The sequence below is a fragment of the Phocoena sinus genome, chromosome 8 (assembly GCF_008692025.1).
Source record: "Phocoena sinus isolate mPhoSin1 chromosome 8, mPhoSin1.pri, whole genome shotgun sequence".
NCBI classification, from domain to species: Eukaryota; Metazoa; Chordata; class Mammalia; order Artiodactyla; family Phocoenidae; genus Phocoena; species Phocoena sinus.
The window spans coordinates 61,270,581-61,291,494 of NC_045770.1; the positions used below are offsets into that span (position 1 = coordinate 61,270,581).

Below are 20,914 nucleotides of genomic sequence, written 5' to 3' on the forward strand. Positions count from 1 at the left end.
TGAACAATACAGCCCAATCAACAGTCATTTTTAATTTTTCCTCCAATTACAAAATAATACATTGACATTCTAGCATTCAGATTATGATATTGTACATCATTTAAAGTCCAGCAAGGGACTTACTGGTGGTTCAGCAGTTAAGACTCCACGTTTCCAATGCAGGGGACGCTGGTTCGATCCCTGGTCGGGGAATTAAGATCCCACATGCCCCGCAGTGTGGCCAAAATAAAAAAGTCCAGCAAAGTCTCACCCACTAGAAATAACTGGTGTAAACAATCTGTTGTGTGGTTTTCACCTATTTTTATGTCATGTTAAGATTTTATATATGTATATATATGATATTATTTATATCTGTTTAACTTATATACATGCGTCTGTTATAGACTCTTTATTATATCCTGTGCCTTTTAGGCAAAACCATTTTATAGATCATGAGTTTGTAGTATGTTTTATTATCTAATCTAAGGTGTGACTTGTATCTTTTTAAAAACTCTTCCATTTAGTGAAACTTTCACCTTCCATATACATTTTACAAAAACTGTAACAAACGTTCCTCTGAAAATCTTGCTGGAGTGTTTCTTGAAATTGCATTGAATTTATCGATTAATCTGGGGAGAACTGACATCTTAAAAATGTTCATGTGTCCTCCCCATGTATATTGTTTTTCTCTACATTTAATCAGATCTTCACATTAACAAAATTTTTAAATTATGTCCTTAAAGGTCTTGTGTATTTGTTATGATGCCAATTTCTACCTGTTAATAAGTTTTTCCTACTGTAAGTGGTATGTTTATTTCTAATATTTTTAGATAATTTTGCTGGTATAAAGAAAACTATTGACTTTTCCAAGTTTATCTTATATTTGAACATCTTACTGAACATATAACTAGTTCTAAAAATTGCTTATTATTTTAAATTATTGTATCATATAAAACTCATGTTAATTTAACCATTTTTATTCTGATCCTTAAAACTCCTCTTTCTTCCTTGATGTATTGTGCTGGTCAGCACTTCCTCTTTTACACTGAACTGCAGCAATGACAAGGGCATTCGGCTGTGCTCCTCTCAGTGCATTGCCCTTGGCGAAAGGGGGCTGCCTCCTCTAAGGTTATGCTCCCTCCCTGGGGCAACCCCCATCCAGTGACTAGTTGATGAAAGAGGAAGAAGGCCTGGCACACAAGTCTCAATAGAAAACTCTGAAAGTCCGTCCCAAGCTCCCTTTGGGGGTGGTTATATAAGTTCTTGTCTTTGTTTTCTCAAATATTTTTGGAGAATTTCCACACATGCATGCACCGATCAGTACTCTGCTGAATACTTAAGGGGGTCCCTCTATAGATTTTTGGAATTCTCTTTCTAGGCAATTCTCTTTTCTCCAGTACTTTACCCCGTGAATTCCAGCTGCACTGGCCTCCCCTGACTCCCATGTCCTCAACACAGGAAGACTGTTAGGCTATGCTGAAGTTCACCCTCCCTTTGACATGGCCTGGAATCCCTCTCCAGAACACTGCAACAATCTTTCTCCAGTAAAATGAACTTACCTCGTTTGTTTTCTATCCTCCATTGTCTAATGTCCATTGTCTTCAGAACCATTGTTTCATATATTTTGTCCAGGTTTTGTTATTATTGTTTCAAGTGAGAGGATAAATCTAGACCTTGTCACTCCATATTTAAAAGCTAAAGTCCCTCTTGAATATGTATAATCATGCTGGACAAACAGATGAAAGCACCATCCAACCTCTGGCCCAACCTCCCTGGGTTCAGGGTTGGATTTGTGACTGCATAAGCCCTCTACTCTACCCACAGCCAGGAGAGGTATGTTTTACATCTGAAGACTTGGTATCTTAGGAGGACTATATACCAAAATAAAAGGGAATACACTTCTGGGGGAAACTGAGGTTACAGCAATTTAGGGACTCTAAAATATACCCAAGAAATATATATATGGCTGAGTCGCTTTTGCTGTGCACCTGAAAATATCACAACATTGTTAATCGGCTATACTCCAATATAAAATAAAAAGTTTAACTATGTGTATATATATATATATATATATATATATATATATATATATATACCCAAGAATTTTTAAGAAAATAGATTTTAGGACTGGAGGAAGGGCAGTGGTGTGTAGAAATGGGAAATCAAATGAGATGTGACTACTTCAGGACCTTCAAGATTAAGAACGGCCCTTAGATTTATTTTTAAGTGAAGAGTCTATCAAAATTTTCTTCCCTGTGTGCAGAGACAGACAATAGGATGTGTACTCAGAATTAATATGAGTGTCTCAGGGAAGAACATGTAACTGTCAATCTTTCATTCACAGAGTTAGAGAGTTAAGCAAGGACAGCTACATGACCAGGCCTCCAGGTTAATTATGTTGGGCTCTGGGGAACCCAATCTCTGTCTTCACTCATAAGAAGAGAACCTTATGCCAATATTCCTTGAAAAACCAGAGACTGGAGATAAAATCCACAGAAGTGCCAGCATGAAAATATAGTCATCTTTCTCTCCCTCTCACATATCCAACTGATAATCAAGTTCTGCTTATTCTTTAAAGAAATTCCTTAAAATATACTTTCTAACCAATTTTTCTTGCCTTTTGCAATTAAAGAAATCAAGAGCTTTCCAGCTCTCACTTTTCACCAAGTTTTTTAATACTCTAATGCCATATAATAAATACCTTTTCAAATCCAATATCTTCAATTTACCAGTCAAGAGACATTTCAAAAGCAGAGATCATATTTGTTGAAAACAATGGATTAGTACTATCTACATTTCAAAGGCCTTTAAGAATTTTGGAATCTACTCACTGGAACCAGTGTTTAAGGACCTCTTAATAGAGTGGCCCTTGCTTTCAGTCTATGGAATTTTACAAATAAGAATTTTGTCTGACCTTTGGGTACGTCTACTAGATGAGCCCCAAACCTTAAATTTCCTACTACTGATGTAAATAATGACACCACTGCCTACCAACTACAATAATATATTGTTTCCTCACCCATATTCACCAGATTGTGACATCCAGAAATTTAACCATATGCCATACTTATACTCTCTTCATTTGAGGCCCTTGAGTGCAACTCCAGACTGTATGGTACATAATTTTGAGCAAACAGAATGTCCCCTATACCACCACAATCAGTTTTACCATTTCCCACCTTACTGGTCTTCTCATTCCCCACATCTACCTCCACTTGGGTCCTCAGTGCCCTGGCCTTTCCATAAAGAGTGTGAAGGTGTGTAAGGATTCTTCTGGGCATAAGCAGTATCATTATGAATATTATCCTTTTGTAACAGAAGCTGGAACAGTCATCATGAGATAAAGATGGTAACCTCTCTGAGTTCTGTGCCTCTCCTTAGTTCTTCCAGACTCTCAAGGGAGAGAATCTAGAGAGAAGATATCTCTCAGCAGCAGCAGATTCATAAAAATGGCCCAGAGATCGTGGCCTGCAGAGCAGAACTAGAGCTTCAATTGTATGCAAGGAAGGAGTGCTGTGTCAGAAAGGCTCCGGAGTCAGATAGACTTGCACTTGTACTGATGCTCCACCACTCACCAGATGTGACCTTTGTCAATATTTTTCCATAAATTATTGTTTTCTAATATATAAAGGGGAAGAATAATCCCTGCTCTGCAGTATTGTTATGCAGGTGAAATGATTTAAATATATAAATGTTTAGATACAAAGTTAGGTACCTAAGAATGTTAGCTACCTGTACTAGGTAAATGAATTTTGATACTAGAACAACAGAAACTGGGTAGGAAATGTTCACTATCCAAGTATTATGTGCTTTCTGGAATCACAAATGCTGAAATAGAAACGGAGGAAATAGAAATAGGTGTTTCTATAGAGAGTCTCCTTCTGTGTATTTAAAGCCACCTCTGGGAGGAGCTGGAAGAAGTTGCTGCTGCAGGCGGCACTGCATTAGGAAGACCAGATATCATCTTGTGCTACTGATCATATTGATATGTTCAGGAGAACCTGAGGCCCAGCAGAGTTATTATTACTTGCCAGGAGAGGAAAGAGAAAGGAGACACTGGAATTCTTGTAACGACTAGGTGTGTGGCTGAGAGGGTCTTGGTGCTCCAGCTGGGTGTCAGGCGTGAGCCTCTGAGATGGGGTAGCTGAGTTCAGGACATTGGACCACCAGAGACCTCCCAGCCCCACATAATATCAATCAGTGAGAACTCTCCCAGAGATCTCCATCTCAATGCTAAGACCCAGCTCCACTCAAACACCAGCAAACTCCAGTGCTGGACACTCGATGCCAAACAACTAGCAAGACAGGAACACAACCCCGCCCATTAGCAGAGAGGCTGCCTAAAACCATAATGAGTTCACAGACATCCCCAAACACACCACAGGACGTGGTCCTGCCCACCGGAAAGACAAGATCCAGCCTCATCCACCAGAACACAGGCACCAGTTGCCTCCACCAGGAAGTCTACACAACCCACTTAACCAACCTTAACAACTGGGGGCAGACAACGAAAACAACAGGAACTACAAACCTGCAGCCTGCAAAATGGAGACCACAAACACAATAAGTTAAGCAAAATGAGACAGAGAAACACACAGCAGATGAAGGAGCAAGGTAAAAAGCCATCAGAACAAACAAATGAAGAGGAAATAGGCAGTCTACCTGAAAAAGAATTCAGAGTAATGACAGTAAAGATGATACAAAATCTTAGAAATAGAATGGAGACAATACAAGAAATGTTTAACAAGGACCTAGAAAAACTAAAGAGCAAACAAACAATGATGAACAACAAAATAAATAAAATTAAAAATTCTCTAGAAGGAATCAATAGCAGAAAAACTGAGGCAGAAGAATGGATAAGTGACCTGGAAGATAAAATAGTGGAAATAACTACTGCAGAGCAGAATAAAGAGGAAAGAATGAAAAGAATTGAGGACAGTCTCTGAGACAACATTAAACACACCAACATTCAAATTATAGGGGTCCCAGAAGAGGAGAAAAAGAAAGGGACTGAGAAAATATTTGAAGAGATTATAGTTCAAAACTTCCCAAACATGGGAAAGCAAATAGTCAATCAAGTCCAAGAAACACAGACAGTCCCATACAGGACAAATCCAAGGAGAAACATGCCAAGAAACATATTAATCAAACTATCAAAATTTACTACAAAGAAAAAGTATTAAAAGCAGCAAGGGAAAAGCAACAAATAATATACAAGGTAATACCCATAAGGTTAACAGGTAATCCTTCAGCAGAAACTCTGCAAGCCAGAAGGGAGTGGCATGACATATTTAAAGTGATGAAAGGGAACAACCTACAGCCAAGGTTACTCTACCTGGCAAGGATCTCATTCAGATTTGACAGAGAAATTAAAACCTTACAGACAAGCAAAAGCTAAGAGAATTCAGCACCATCAAACCAGCTTTACAACAAATGCTAAAGGAACTTCTCTAGGCAGGAAACACAAGAGAAGGAAAAACTCTATAATAACAAACCCAAAACAATTAAGAAAATGGTAATAGGAACATACATATCGATAATTACCTTGAATGTAAATGGATTAAATGCTCCAACCAAAAGACATAGACTGGCTGAATGGATACAAAAACAAGACCCATATATATGCTGTCTACAAGAGACCCACTTCAGACCTAGAGAGGCATACAGACTGAAAGTGAGGGGATGGAAAAAGATATTCCATGCAAATGGAAATCAAAAGAAAGCTGAAGTAGCAATTCTCACATCAGACAAAATAGACTTTAAAATAGAGAGTATTACAAGAGGCATAGAAGGACACTACATAATGATCAAGGGATCAATCCAAGAAGAACATATAACAATTGTAAATATTCATGCGCCCAACATAGAGGCACCTCAAAACATAAGGCAAATGCTAACAGCCAAAATAAGGGAAATCCACAGTAACACAATAATAGTAGGAGGCTTTAACACCACACTTTCACCAATGGACAGATCATCCAAAATGAAAATAAATAAGGAAACACAAGCTTTAAATGACACATTAAACAAGATTGACTTAATTGATATTTATAGGACATTCCATCCCCAAACAACAGAATACACTTTCTTCTCAAGTGCTCATGGAACATTCACCAGGATAGATCATATCTTGGGTCACAAATCAAGCCTTGGTAAACTTTAGAAAATTGAAATCATATCAAGTATATTTTCTGACCACAACACTATGAGATTAGATATCAATTACAGGAAAAAAACCTGTAAAAAATACAAACACACAGAGGCTAAACAATACGCTCCTATACCAAGAGATCACTGAAGAAATCAAAGAGGAAATCAAAAAATACCTAGAAACAAAGGACAATGAAAATGTGAAGACCCAAAACCTATGGGATGCAGCAAAAGCAGTTCTAAGAGGGAAGTTTATAGCAATACAATCCTACCTCAAGAAACAAGAAAAATCTCTAATAAACAACCTAACCTTACGCCTAAAGCAATTAGAGAAAGAATAAAAAAAAAGACCCCAAAGTTAGCAGAAGGAAAGAAATCATAAAGATCAGATCAGAAATAAATGAAAAAGAAATGAAGGAAACAATAGCACAGATCAATAAAACTAAAAGCTGGTTCTTTCAGAAGATAAACAAAATTGAAAAACCACTAGAGAGATTCATCAAGAAAAAAAGGGAGAAGACTCAAATCAACAGAATTGGAAATGAAAAAGGAGAAGTAACAACTGACACTGCAGAAAAACAAAGGATCATGAGAGATTACTACAAGCAACTATATGCCAATAAAATGGACAACCTAGAAGAAATGGACAAATTCTGAGATAAGCACAACCTTCCGAGACTATACAAAGAAGAAAGAGAAAATTTAAACGGACCAATCACAAGCACTGAAATGGAAACTGTGATTAAAAATCCTCCAATAAACAAAAGCCCAGGACCAGATGGCTTCACAGGAGAATTCTATCAAACATTTACAGAACAGCTAGCACCTTCCAATATATAGCAGAGAGAGAAACACTCCCAAACTCATTCCATGAGGCCACCATCACCCTGATACTAAAACCAGACAAAGGTGTCACACAAAAAAAGAAAACTACAGGCCAGTATCACTGATGAACATAGATGCAAAAATCCTCAACAAAATACTAGCAAACAGAATCCAACAGCACACTAAATGGATCATACACCATGATCAAGTGGGGTTTATTCCAGGAATGCAAGGATTCTTCAATATATGCAAATCAATCAGTGTGATACACCATATTAACAAACTGAAGGATAAAAACCATATGATCATATCAATTGATGCAGAAAAAGCTTTTGACAAAACTCACCACCATTTATGATAAAAACCCTCCAGAAAGTAGGCATAGAGGGAACTTATCTCAACATAATAAAGGCCATATATGACAAACCCACAACCAACATCATTCTCAATGCTGAAAAACTTAAACCATTTCCACTAAGATCAGAAACAAGAGAAGGTTGCCCACTCTCACCACTATTATTCAACATACTTTTGGAAGTTTTGGCCACAGCAATCAGAGAAGAAAAAGAAATAAAAGGAATCTAAATCAGAAAAGAAGAAGTAAAGCTGTCACTGTTTGCAGATGACACGATACTATACATAGAGAATCCTAAAGATGCTACCAGAAAACTACAAGAGCTAATCAATGAATTTGGTAAAGTAGCAGGATACAAAATTAGTGCACAGAAATCTCTTGCATTCCTATACACCAATGATGAAAAATCTGAAAGAGAAATTAAGGAAACACTCCCATTTACCACTGCAACAAAAATAATAAAATACCTAGGAATAAACCTACCTAAAGAGACAAAAGACCTGTATGCAGAAAACTATAAGACACTGATGAAAGAAATTAAAGATGATACAAACAGATGGAGAGGTATACCATAAAAATGGATAGGAAGCATCAACATTGTGAAAATGAATATACCACATAAAGCAATCTACAGATTCAATGCAATCCCTATCAAACTACCAATGGCACTTTTCACAGAACTAGAACAAAACATTTCACAATGTGTCTGGAAACACAAAAGACCCTGAATAGCCAAACCAATCTTGAGAAAGAAAAATGGAGCTGGAGGAATCAGGCTCCTGGTCTTCAGACTATACTACAAAGCTACAGCAATCAAGAGAGTATGGTACTGGCACAAAAACAGAAATATAGATCAATGGAACAGGATAGAAAGCCCAGAGATAAACCCACTCACATATGGTCACCTTACTTTTGATAAAGGAGGCAAGAATATACAACGGAGAAAAGACAGCCTCTTCAATAAGTGGTGCTGAGAAAACTGGACAGCTACATGTAAAAGAATGAAATTAGAACACTCCCTAACACCATACACAAAAATAAACTCAAAATGGATTAAAGACCTAAATGTATGGCCAGACACTATAAAACTCTTAGAGGAAAACATAGGTAGAACACTCTATGACATAAATCACAGCAATATCCTTATTGACCCACCTTCTAGAGAAATGGAAATAAAAACAAAAGTAAACAAATGGGACCTAATAAAACTTAAAAGCTTTTGCACAGCAAAGGAAACCATAAACAAGATGAAAAGACAACCCTCAGAATGGGCGAAAATATTTGCAAATGAAGCAACTGACAAAGGACTAATCTCCAAAATTTACAAGCAGCTCATGCAGCTCAATATCAAAAAAACAAACAATCCAATCCAAAAATGGGCAGAAGACCTTAATAGACATTTCTCCAAAGAAGATATACAGATTGCCAACAAACACATGAAAGGATGCTCAACATCACTAATCATCAGAGAAACGCAAATCAAAACTACAATGAGGTATCACCTCACACCAGTCAGAGTGGCCATCATCAAAAAATCTACAAACAATAAATGCTGGAGAGGGTGTGGAGAAAAGGGAACCTTCCTGCACTATTGTTGGGAATGTAAATTGATATAGCCACTATGGAGAACAGTATGGAGGTTCCTAAAAAAACTAAAATTAGAGTTACCATACAACCCAGCAATCCCACTTCTGGACATATACCCTGAGAAAACCATAATTCAAAAAAGTCATGTACCACAATGTTCATTTCAACTCTATTTACAATAGTCAGCACATGGATGCAACCTAAGTGTCCATCGACAGATGAATGGATAAAGAAGATGTGGCACATACATACAATGGAATATTACTCAGCCATAAAAAGAAACGAAATTGAGTTATTTGTAGTGAGGTGGATGAGTGAGGTGGATGGACCTCGAGACTGTCATACAGAGTGAAGTAAGTCAGTAAGAGAAAAACAAATACCATATGCTAACACACATATATGGAATCTAAAAAAAAAATTGTTCTGAAGAACCTAGGGGCAGGACAGGAATAAAGATACAGACGTAGAGAATGTACTTGAGGACACGGGGAAGGGGATGGGTAAGTTGAGACAAAGTGAGAGAGCGGCACTGACATATATACACTACCAAATATAAAATAGATAGCTAGTGGGAAGCAGCTGTATAGCACAGGGAGATCAGCTCAATGCTTTGTGACCACCTAGAGGGGTAGGAAAGTCAGGGTGCGAGGGAGACGCAAGAGGGAGGGGATATGGGGATATATGTATACGTACAGCTGATTCACTTTGTTATACAGCAGAAAATAACACAACATTGTAAAGCAATTATACTCCAATTAAGATGTTAAAAAGAAAAATTAGATAACCAACCAGGACCTACTGTTTAGCACAGGGAACACTGCTCTACATTCAGTAATAACCTGAATGGGAAAAGAATTTGAAAAAGAATAGATACATGTATGTGTATAACTGAATCACTTTGCTGTACACCTGAAACTAGCACAACATTGTTAATCAACTATGCTCCAATATAAAATAAATTTTTTATACTACTAAAACATACAACAACACAGGTTAAACTCAAGACCATTATGTTGCATGAAATACACCAGTCACAAAAGGCTATATACTGCATGATTCCATTTATATGAGGTTCCACACAGATAAAAACCTGTCTATGGTGATAAAAATCATAACAGTGATTGCCTCTGGGGTAGGAAGAAGCAGAAGGCACTTTATCTGATGAAAACATTTTATATATTGAGAGGAGTGTGGATTACATGGGTGTCTACAAACGTCAGAGGAAGGATTATTTGGAGCAACAAGAAAGAATAAAGAGTAATGAAAAGAGTAGGAATATGGGTAAATGCTTCTTCCCATGAATTTTTTTATATCACATGCAATGATTACAATGAAAATTATTACACCATCTGACATTCAAGAAATAATATTTTAAAATGGGAAGAGTAAAGGTGCTAAATGGAACTAAGGTTTTACCATTAAAAGTGGTAAAATATTGTTGTCAGTGGACTGTGTATCATACATGTATATTTTAATAGAGCAACCACAAAGAAAACTATACAAAGCCATACACTCAAAAACTCTACAAATAAATCAAGAAGGAATGCTAAAAATCTTCAAGTAACCCACAGAAAGGCAAGAAAACAGAAACAGAGGGACTTCCCTGGCAGTCCAATGGTTAAGACTTCGCCTTCCAATGCAGAGGGTATGGGTTCCATCCTTAGTGGCGGAGCGAAGCCCCCACATGCCTTGAGACTAAAAAACCAAAACATAAAACGGAAGCAATACTGTAACAAATTCAATAAAGACTTTAAAAATGGTCCACATCAAAAAAAAACTTAAATAACAGAAACAGAGGACTGAGACAAAGAAACAAATAATAAAATGTCAGACTTAAGCCCTGATATATTAAAAATTACCTGAACCATGAATGGTCTAAACACACAAGTTAAAAAAACAGGGACTGGCAAAGTAGATGGAAAAAAAAAAAGAAAACACACCCCAATCGTATGCTGTTAAGAAATTCACTTCATATCCAATGACATAGATAGGTTGAAAATAAAAGGAATATATATATATATATATAATTATACAAACATTCATCAAAAAAGCAGGAGTGGCTATATCAATAGCAGATGAAGTAGACTACAAAGCAAAAAAAAATTGCTAGTGACAAAGAGACACATTACATAATAATAAAAGCATCAATTCGCCAGGAAGATATATCCTAAGCATGTATACACCAAACAACAAAGCCTCAAAACACATTAAGCATAAACTGAAATAACTGAAAAGAAAAATAGACAAATCACAATTATAATTCAGTACTTCAAAACCCCCTCAGTGTTGAAGTTCTTCTATCTCTGCAACTGATAGAACTACTAGACAGAAAACGAACGATACAGGAGAACTGACCAACATAATCAACCAACAGGATCTGGTTGACATACATAGAAGACCACCTAACAAGTGACCATACATCTTTTTAAATCAAACACCCATGGACAATTACCAAGATAGACCTTATTAGGAACCATAAAACAAACCTAAGCAAATTTTTTCCAGTTTTATTGAGAAATAACTGATATACATGACTGTATAAGTTTAAGGCATACAGCATGATGATTTGATTTACATATATTGTGAAATAAGTACCAACTAGGTTTGGCTAATATCCATCTTCTCATACAGATAAAATAAAAAGAAAAGAAAGGAAAAAGTTTTTCTCCTTGTGATAAGAACTCATAGGATTTTTCTCTCTTAACAACTTTCCTACATCATACGGCAACATTAGCTACAGTCATCATGTTTTACATTACATCCCCAGTAACAATTTATCTTATAACTGAAAGTTTGTACCTTTTGACCACCTTTCTCCAATTTCTCCTCCCTCCACCCTCTTCCTCAGGTAACCAAAAGTCTAATCTCTTTTCCTATGAGTTTAGGGTTTTTTCCTTTCTTCATCTTTTTTTTTTCTTAGATTCCACATATTAGTGAGATCATACATACAGTCTTTGCCTTTCTCTCTCTGAGTTATTTTACTGAGCATAATGCCGTCAAAGTCCATCTGTGTTGTCACAAACGGTAGGATTTCCTCATATATATACCACAACTTCTTTATCCATCAACAGACACTTAGGTTATTTCCCTGTATTGGCTATTGTAAATAATGCTGCTATGAACATGGGGTTGCAGATATCTTTTGGAGTTAGTGTTCTCATTTCCTTTGGATATACACTTGACCCATGAACAATGCAGGTATTAGGGCCACAGACCCCCCAAACCCCAAACAGTCGAAAATCCACATAAACTTTACATTTGGCCCTCCATATCCATGGATTCAGCCAACTGTGGATTATGTAGTACTGTAGCATGTATTTATTGAAAAAAAATTCACATATAAGTGGACCCATGCAGTTCAAATCCATGTTGCTCAAGGGTCAACTGTTTCCCAGAAGTGGAATTGCTGGATCATATGGTAGTTCTATTTTTAATCTTTTGTGGATCCTTCATACTACTTCCCATAGTAGCTGTATCAATTTATAGTCCCACCAGTGGTGCACACATGTTCTCCTTTTCTCCACATCCATGCTGGCATTTGTATTCTCTTGTCTTTTAATGATGGCCATTCTAGCAGGCATGAAGTGATACCTCATTGTGGTTTTAACTTGCATTTCCCTAATTACTAGTGATGTTGAACATCTTTTCACGTACTTATTGGCCTTTCACACATATTCTTTGAAGAAATGTGTATTCAGGTCCTTTGTCCATTTTTTATATTGGGTTATTTGGTTTTATGCTATTGAGTTGTATGAGTTCTTTATGTATCTTGGATATTAACCACTTATCAGATACATGGCTTGCAAAGATTTTTTTCCCATTCCATAGATTGTCTTTTCATTTTGTTAATGGTTTCTTTTGCTGTGCAGAACTTTTTCGTTTGATGTAGTCCTACTTGTTTATTTTTTATTTTGTTGCCTGTGCTTTAGGTGTCATATCCAAAGAAAAATATTACCAAGATCTATGCCAAGAAACTTTATTTCTATGTTTTCTTCTAGGAGTTCCATAATTTCGGGTTCATTCACTAAGGTCTTTAATCTATTTTGAGTTAATTTTTGTGAGTGGTGTAAGATATGGATCCAGTTTCATTCTTTTACATGTGAATATCCAATTATCCCAGCACTATTTATTGAAAAGACTCTCTTTTCTCCATCAAGTATTCTTGGCTCCCTTGTCAAATATTAGTTGACTGTGTATGCTTGTGTTTATTCCTGGGCTCTCAGTTCTGTTCCATTGGTCTATTTGTCTGTTTTTCTTCCAGTACCATACTGTTTTGATAACTATAGCTTTAGATTATAGCTTATGTTCTTCTTTCTCATGATTTCTTTGGCTATTCATGGTCTTTTGTGGTTCCGTATAAATTTTCGGAGTAGTTTTTTCTACTACAGTGAAAAAAAAATGCTATTGGAATCTTGATAGGGATTGCATTTGAACCTATAGATGGCTTTTGGTAGTAGTGTCATTTTAACAAAATTAATTCTTCCAGTCCATTAACACAAGATACCCTTCCCACTTATCTGTGTCTTGTTCAATTTCTTTCATCAATGTATTATAGCTTTCAGAATAGAGATCTTTCATCTCCTTAGTTACATTTATTCCTAATTATTTTATTGTTTTTGATTCTATTGTAAATGATTTGGAATCATTTCTTTTATTTCTTTTTCAGAAAATTTGTCATTAGTGTATAAAAATGCTACTGAATTTTGCATGTTAATTTTGTATCCTATAACCTTATTGAATTCATTGATTAGATCTAATAGTCTTTTGATTGAGTCTTCAGGATTTTCTATATATAAAATCATGTCACCTAAAAATAGAGACCATTTTACTTCTTCCTTTCCAATTCAGATACCTATTTATTTCTTTTTCTTGCCTGATTGCTCTAGTTAGGACTTCTAGTGATATGTGGGGGTGTTTTTTCTGTTGTTTGTTTTGTTTTGTTTTTTAGCCACACCACTCAGCATGTGGGATCTTAGTTCCCTGAGCAGGAATCGAACCCGCACCGCCTGCCTTGGAAGTGCGGAGTCTTAACCACTGGACCACCAGGGAAGTCCCCTAGTGCTATGTTAAATAGGAGTGCTGAGAGTGGGCACCACTGTCTTGTTCCTGATCTTAGAGGAAAAGCTTTCAACCTTTCCCCACTGAGTATGAAGTTAGATGTGGGCTTGTCGTATATGGCCTTTTTTATGTTGAGATATGTTCCTTCTATGCCTAATTTGTTGAGTTTTTATCATGAATAGATGTTGAGTTTTGTCATATGCTTTGTTTGCATCTATTGAGATGATCACGTGATTCTTTTTTTCATTCTGTTAACATGATGTATCACATTGATTGATTTGTGTATGTTAAATCATCCTTGCATCCCAGGGATAAATCCCACTTGATCATGGTGATACTTTTAATGTATTGTTAAATTTGTTGCTAATATTTTGCTGAGGATTTTTGCACTTATGTTCATCAGGGATATTGACTTGTAATTCTTTTTTTTTTTTTAAGTTCTTCGTCTGGTTTTGATATCAGGGTGATGCTGGCCTCAGAGAATGAGCTCAGAAGCATTCCTTACCTTGCAGTATTTTGGAATAGTTTGAGAATAGTTTGAATTTGGTTTGCCGTATTTCATTGAGAATTTTTGCATCTATATTTATCAGGGATATTGGCCTCTAGTTTTCTTTTCTAGCAGTGTCCTTTTCTGGTTTTGTTATCAGGAGAATACTGGCCTTGTAAAATGAGTTTGGGAGTGTTCCCTCCTCTTCAATTTTTTTCAAAGAAACTCAAACTCTTTGAGTTTCAAAGAAACTCAAATTCAAGCTCTTTTTTCAAAGAGCTTGAGAAGGCTGGGGGTTAATTCTTTAAATATTTGGTAAAATTTTACCAGTGAAGCCATCCGGTCCTGGACTTTTCTTCACCAGGAGAATTTGATTACTGATTCAATCTCCTTACTAGTCATTGGTCTATTCAGATTTTCTACTTTTTTCTGATTCAGTCTTGAACTGTAAATTGTATGTTTCTAAGAATTTTTCCATTTCTTCTAGGTTGTACAGTTAGTTGGTGTACAGTTATTCACGGTAGCATATTATGATCCTTTGAATTTCTGTGATATCCATTCTAATGTCTCCTTTTTATTTATAATTTTGTTGATTTGGTCTCTTTCTCTTTTTTCCTTGGTTAGTCTAGCTAAGGATTTATTAATTTTGTTTATCATTTTAAAGAATCAACTCTTAGTTTGGTTAATATTTTCTATCATTTTCCTGTTCTCTATTTCATTTATTTCTCATCTAATCTTTATTATTTCCTTTCTTCTGCTAACTTTGGGCTCAGTTTCTTCTTCTTTTTCTACATTCCTTAAGGTATAGAGTGAGGTTGTTTATTTGGGAATCTTTCTTGCTTCTTAATGTAGGCATTTATTGCTATAACATTCCCCCTTAGAACTGCTTTTACTCATCCCACAGGTTACACTCTAACCTCTTAACATGTGTAAAATGGTACTACCACTTTTATTAGGTTCCCATCCTTTTTTTTTTTTTTTTTTTTGCGGTATGCGGGCCTCTCACTGTTGTGGCCTCTCCCGTTGTGGAATACAGGCTCCGGACGCGCAGGCTCAGCGGCCATGGCTCACGGGCCCAGCCGCTCCGCGGCATGTGGGATCTTCCCGGACCGGGGCATGAACCTGTGTCCCCTGCATCGGCAGGCGGACTCTCAACCACTGCGCCACCAGGGAAGCCCCTCCCATCCTTTTTTAAATGTGTCACTGATTAAGTTGTTAATGTTGTGCCCCTACTTCCATTTTTCCCATAGGCCCTGTGGTTTCGTTATATTATCTTACATAGTGTGGTGATTTTTAGAATATGTCTCATTATAGCAGAAAGAATTTTACTCAGTGGACGTGTGGATGATGGTGAATAACTCTTTTTCATTTCCATGGATACTGAAGGCTTCTGAAACTGTAGGAGCCCCTGTTAGCAAATGCTGTTTGCATGACTGTTTGGGCCAGCAATTTTGTCCCACAATTAAGAGCAATATTTATTTATAGACAACTAACTACCAGGCATTGTGATAAGCAGTGGTAATATTGAGGCTAATAAGCACTGCCTGTAACTCTTTCAGTCTAGTGGGGGAGAGAGAGACAAGTAATTACAACAGAGGGGAACTGATGCTATTAAAGAATAAAGAAAACAAGGTCTTCTCTCCAGATATCAGGAAGTCAGCAAAGACCTCCCAGAGGAAGTGTTCCTCGAACCCAGATCTTTCCACTGCCAAAAGTCAGTCTCCTTCCTTGTTGCCCCCATCCCTGCCTCCTTACTCTACTTCCTGAGTTACCCAGGCTAGCAGAGGCAGAACAGGGAAGAGATAATGTGGCCCAGGTGGGAGGGGTAAGGGTCCTGAGGGAAGTGGGTAGAAAGGGCCCCACAGGCATTGGTCAAGGTGAAGAGAAGCTGCAAACACACGGTGTTTAGGCTCTTTCCCCAGCCAAGTCTTCTGCTGGTGCTTTCTTCCTCCTTCATTTATCCATCCAACCTTTATTAAGTTTCTGCCATTGGCTAGATTCTGGGAGGAATTAGTTCCACCCATCCTGCCTCCTCCAACACCAGAGATGCTTCTTCCTCTTCTGGCTGCCACTCTGGGTTGAGTGCCATCTCCTCCCCTTCTGTCACCTGTTCTGCCTCTGGCACCCCAGGAATGAAACTCGAGGGTAACCCCCTTCTGGTTCGTGAAGAAGGAAAGAAGACAGAGAAGTTCCTTTTTTTTGCTGCCATCTCTTTCTCCATTGCTTCCCAGGCCCAGCATCAATTCTCCAGCCCACGTTCAAGTTCACTACTTCAGCATCAAGTTAAGAATAAAATACAAAAAAAAAAAAAAAAAAAAAGAATAAAATACACATCCCACACCCCAAAAACCCACGAGGTTTTCTCCTGTCACATCAGCCTTCACTCCAGGTCCCATCTGCCTCCTCCTCCTGTTTCTCCCTTTCTCTCTACTCTCCTTCTTTCTTCTTGTGGGTTGGTGCCCAGAATGTTAAAGCTGGGCAACACTTAAGATCACTGCGCTCACCCGCACTGCAGAGCTGAGGAAGCTGAGGCCCAGGAGTTCTGCTTAAGGATACACAGTCAGGGACAAAACCAGCCTGAGGCCTGATCCCCACCCAGCACTGGCCTTCTCCCCATCTACAAGACCGAAATTGACTCTACTTGGACCCTTAGGAAGAAAAACATTCATCTCTGCTCCACTCTCAGCTGAGCTCCAAATGGAGGGCTCTAGCTATACTAGCCACTGCAGCAGTGACACCACACTTCACTACCACTGTCTCCCATTACTCCCCCTGCAATACTCATGGACTTTCAGGCACAAGGATTCTCCCATCCCAGCTAGGGTTGTGACCTGGATTATCCATCCAAAACAGTCAAAGGTTATAACAGTGCAATCCTCCCAGCCCTGCACCACTCCTACACATACCTGGATGGATCTATGCCACTGAGACACCCCCCACATCTCTCCCTTTGTCCTTCCCCTATCAGGACTGATGCCCCCGTGAGCCCTAAAGCTTTGACCCCACAGGATGGCAGAAGCTCCACAGTCCAACTCCACCTTCTCACGCCCAACCTTCTTCATACTGACTGGCATTCCAGAGTTAGGGGTTGCCCAGGCCTGTTTGACACTGGTCTTTGGGCCCATGTATCTGCTTTCCCTGCTGGGCAATGGAGCACTGCTGGCAGTGGTGGAGATAGACTCTACACTGCACAAGCCCATGTTTCTGCTCCTGGCCACCCTGGCAGTCACAGACCTGGGTTTAGCCACATCTATAGCTCCAGGGCTGTTGGCTGTGCTGTGGCTTGGGTCCCAGCCTGTGCCATACGTTGCCTGTCTGGTCCAGATGTTCTTTGTTCATGCACCAATGGTCGTGGAATCTGGTGTACTGTTGGCCATGGCCTGTGATCGTGCTGTGGCAGTAGGGCATCCACTGCACTATCCCGCCCTAGTCACCAAAGCCCGCGAGGGCTATGCAGCCCTGGCACTGGCACTGAAAGCTGTGGCAGTTGTTGTGTCTTTCCCTCTGCTGGTTGCACAATTTGGGCACTTCCGAGCCAAGACCACAGACCACGCCTACTGTGCACACATGGAGGTGGTGGAGCTGGTCGGGGGTAACACTCGGGCCAGCAACTTGTATGGGCTGGCGCTTCCATTGGCCGTGTCAGGTGTATAGATATTCTAGGCATCACAGGCTCTTATGGGCTCATTGCCCACGCTGTGCTGCGGCTGCCTACCCGGGAAGCCCATGCCAAGGCCTTTGGTACATGGAGTTCCCACATCTGTCTCATTCTAGCCTTCTACGTGCCTGGTCTCTTCTCATACCTCACACGCCTCTTTGGTCATCACACCATCCCAAAGCCCATGCACATCTTTCTTTCTAACAACTATTTGCTGCTACCATCTGCCCTCAACCCGCTCATCTACGGGGCCCGCACCAAGCAGATCAGCGACCAGCTCCTAGGAACCTTTGCATTCAGAAAAAGCCAGTTCTAATAGGCAGTGAAAACAACGGAGGCTGGGGGTGGAAGTGGGGGGACATTCAGAGGAGTCTGGGGTCTGGAGGTATGGATTATGTCATCTTCGTCCCATGGTCTGCCTATGACTGTGATAATCACTCGACAGATACTTGCTGTGAAGGCTCTATTGTGTGTACCACTGGCATATGTAGACTGGCCTAGCCATGCATTCTGCTTGGGAGGAGGCAGGAGACAGGCTACCACATGTTACCATGCAGAGAAAATAAGAAAAGGGACCAGGGAATTATCATGGGATTACAGTACACACAATTTAACTTAAAGAAGACTACCCTCCTCCTCCTCCCCCTACTCTGCCCCATCATTTTAACCTAAGTCTGCCCCTGTTCCCACACAAAAGCTCCTCTACAGATCCTGGACCCGGGAGCCTGGGAAGACTGACACTGCCTCTGGAGGCAAGTGCTTGGGTACCTGTCTGGGATGACAGCCCTCTATGCCTGGAGCCAGATGCTGTTTTCAGTCTGTCCTTAGGGAAGGAGCTAAACAGGCTTATTCCCCACCTTCTGAGAATCTGGATAATGTGCCCCGGAGTCCCAAATTTGTCTAAAGACCCTGATCCTTAAGACATATTCAGTTCAGAGAATCTTCTTGGTCTCATGTGTAATCACTATTCCCGCTACCCTCGCTGCGCTGCCCAAGTCTCGGGAGTTAATGGCTACAATGTCTCTCCCTGGGCCTGCAGCTTCAGGGGCCAGGGGTCCAACTGAAAGAAATTTTGATATCCCAGAAAATCGTTGTATTTAATATTTCACCTGTTTGCCTGAGGTCGAGGCATTATGGTCTCTTACCAGTCTGCCCTTTTGTGCATCCTGAGCCAGAATGTAGAATTCTCAAAAAAAATCCTCATCAAATAGAACCCCCATTTGTTCTGGCCAACATCACGAGTAGCACACGATGCTGGTGCAATATGATGAAATAGGAATATTTCACACTGTTGTGGCTTCCAGAGAACAGAGATATTAAACAGGAAGCGTCGTGGTATTGCCCAACACGGGATTCACTTTCTGCTAAAAGACTCCACACTGCAAGGACATTGCACAAAAAAATCTTTCATGCCAGCATAAAATCCAGAATGAGAATATTCTCAGACAAAAGGCAGGGAGTCACTGTTATGAGGTCAGAGAAAGCTATGGGCTGCACAGGCAGACCCAAGCTCTCTGGGAAAACTATCATAACCGTGGGTATTAGGGTTAGCCATTAAGACCTGAAGACCATTAAGACCTGAAGCCCAGTACAATCTGGACCACTCAGACGGCTGGACCAAGCACCATGGGATATCACACAGGAGGGCTGCAGATCCGAAAAAGCAAGTGATGCCATCTCCAGAGCCACGTGGGGTCTCACCAGGTCCTCATTAACAAGGAACTAAAGAGATAGCCCAGGAGCTCAGTGTGATTTTCAGAGGTGTTAATGCTGAAGCCAAGTGGATGAGGAGGAAATCTATGGTTCTCCTCAACCCAAGTGTGGGCTCAGTCATTCTCAAGGCTAATCTTTTTTCATGAAGTTCTAAGTTAAAAAGCCCTCCAGGCAATGATTTTACAGATAATTGTGACAAAATTCTAATCCTAATGGGTCATGAGTCTTTAAGATGTACACATCCTTCTCTTAGTGATTCCTCCTCAATAAATCTATCCTGACAAAACAGAGATGTGAACAAAGATGTATGCAGTAAGATACTTATTACAACATTATTATAAAGAAATATAAAGAAATGCGTGACAGTCATGTGTCACACACACCACATTTTGTCTTTCACCTCTGGTACGTGAAAAGGGAAATCATGTGCAGCTGATGTTCAAAAACGGTGAGTTGTCTCCCTCCCACCACAGGAAGCCTCTCTGCTAAGGCACCTTCACTCCATGGTTGTGCACAACTCCCAAGGCAGCTGAGTCCAAAGCTGTACCTTGTTCACTGCTAAGCCAAAAGTCCACCCACGCAGACATTTACCTTTTGTTTTGGATTGAGATCGCATACATACCTTAGCATGCAGTGTGTTCAGAAGGCTTTGCCGGCACGCTTACTCCTCACTACCACCTGAGAACAATTGTAAGCCCATAATCCCTTACCTATAATTACAAAATAAAACATCTCTGAAGAAACAATAGTTTTTTCATAACTTTGACCCAAAATCTGGCCTGACCCGTCATGATCATATATATACTATTTATCTCACTTAGTGTGAATATTCATACATTTAGCTACAGAAATATTGATGGGTTTGATGACAGGGCACCGCCCTCAATCTCACTGGGGTATTCCTTTATATATCATAAAGGCACAATATTCCCTTTCTAAAATCTGAAAAATTCTGAATTCCAAAACACATCCATCCCAAAAGGTTTCAAATAAGCGATTAGGGACCTATAGGATTATCCCTGTAGCCTGAGAGAAGTGAAGAGACTTGTTAGGGCTCTTGATCACTCTGAAGTCTTTGCTATCCAAACTATTCTGTACTGCC

At 39.3% G+C, this 20,914-nt stretch overlaps 1 protein-coding gene across 1 annotated transcript; it reads left to right on the forward strand.

The window, feature by feature from the left end:
- The first annotated feature begins 16,781 nt into the window (after positions 1–16,781).
- Positions 16,782–20,578, forward strand: LOC116757582 (olfactory receptor 52W1). Its single transcript, XM_032639479.1, is given in 2 exon segments — positions 16,782–18,089; positions 18,092–20,578. Coding segments are annotated over 2 exon segments (963 nt in total). The 5' UTR covers positions 16,782–17,450; the 3' UTR covers positions 18,416–20,578.
- Positions 20,579–20,914: the final 336 nt, after the last annotated feature.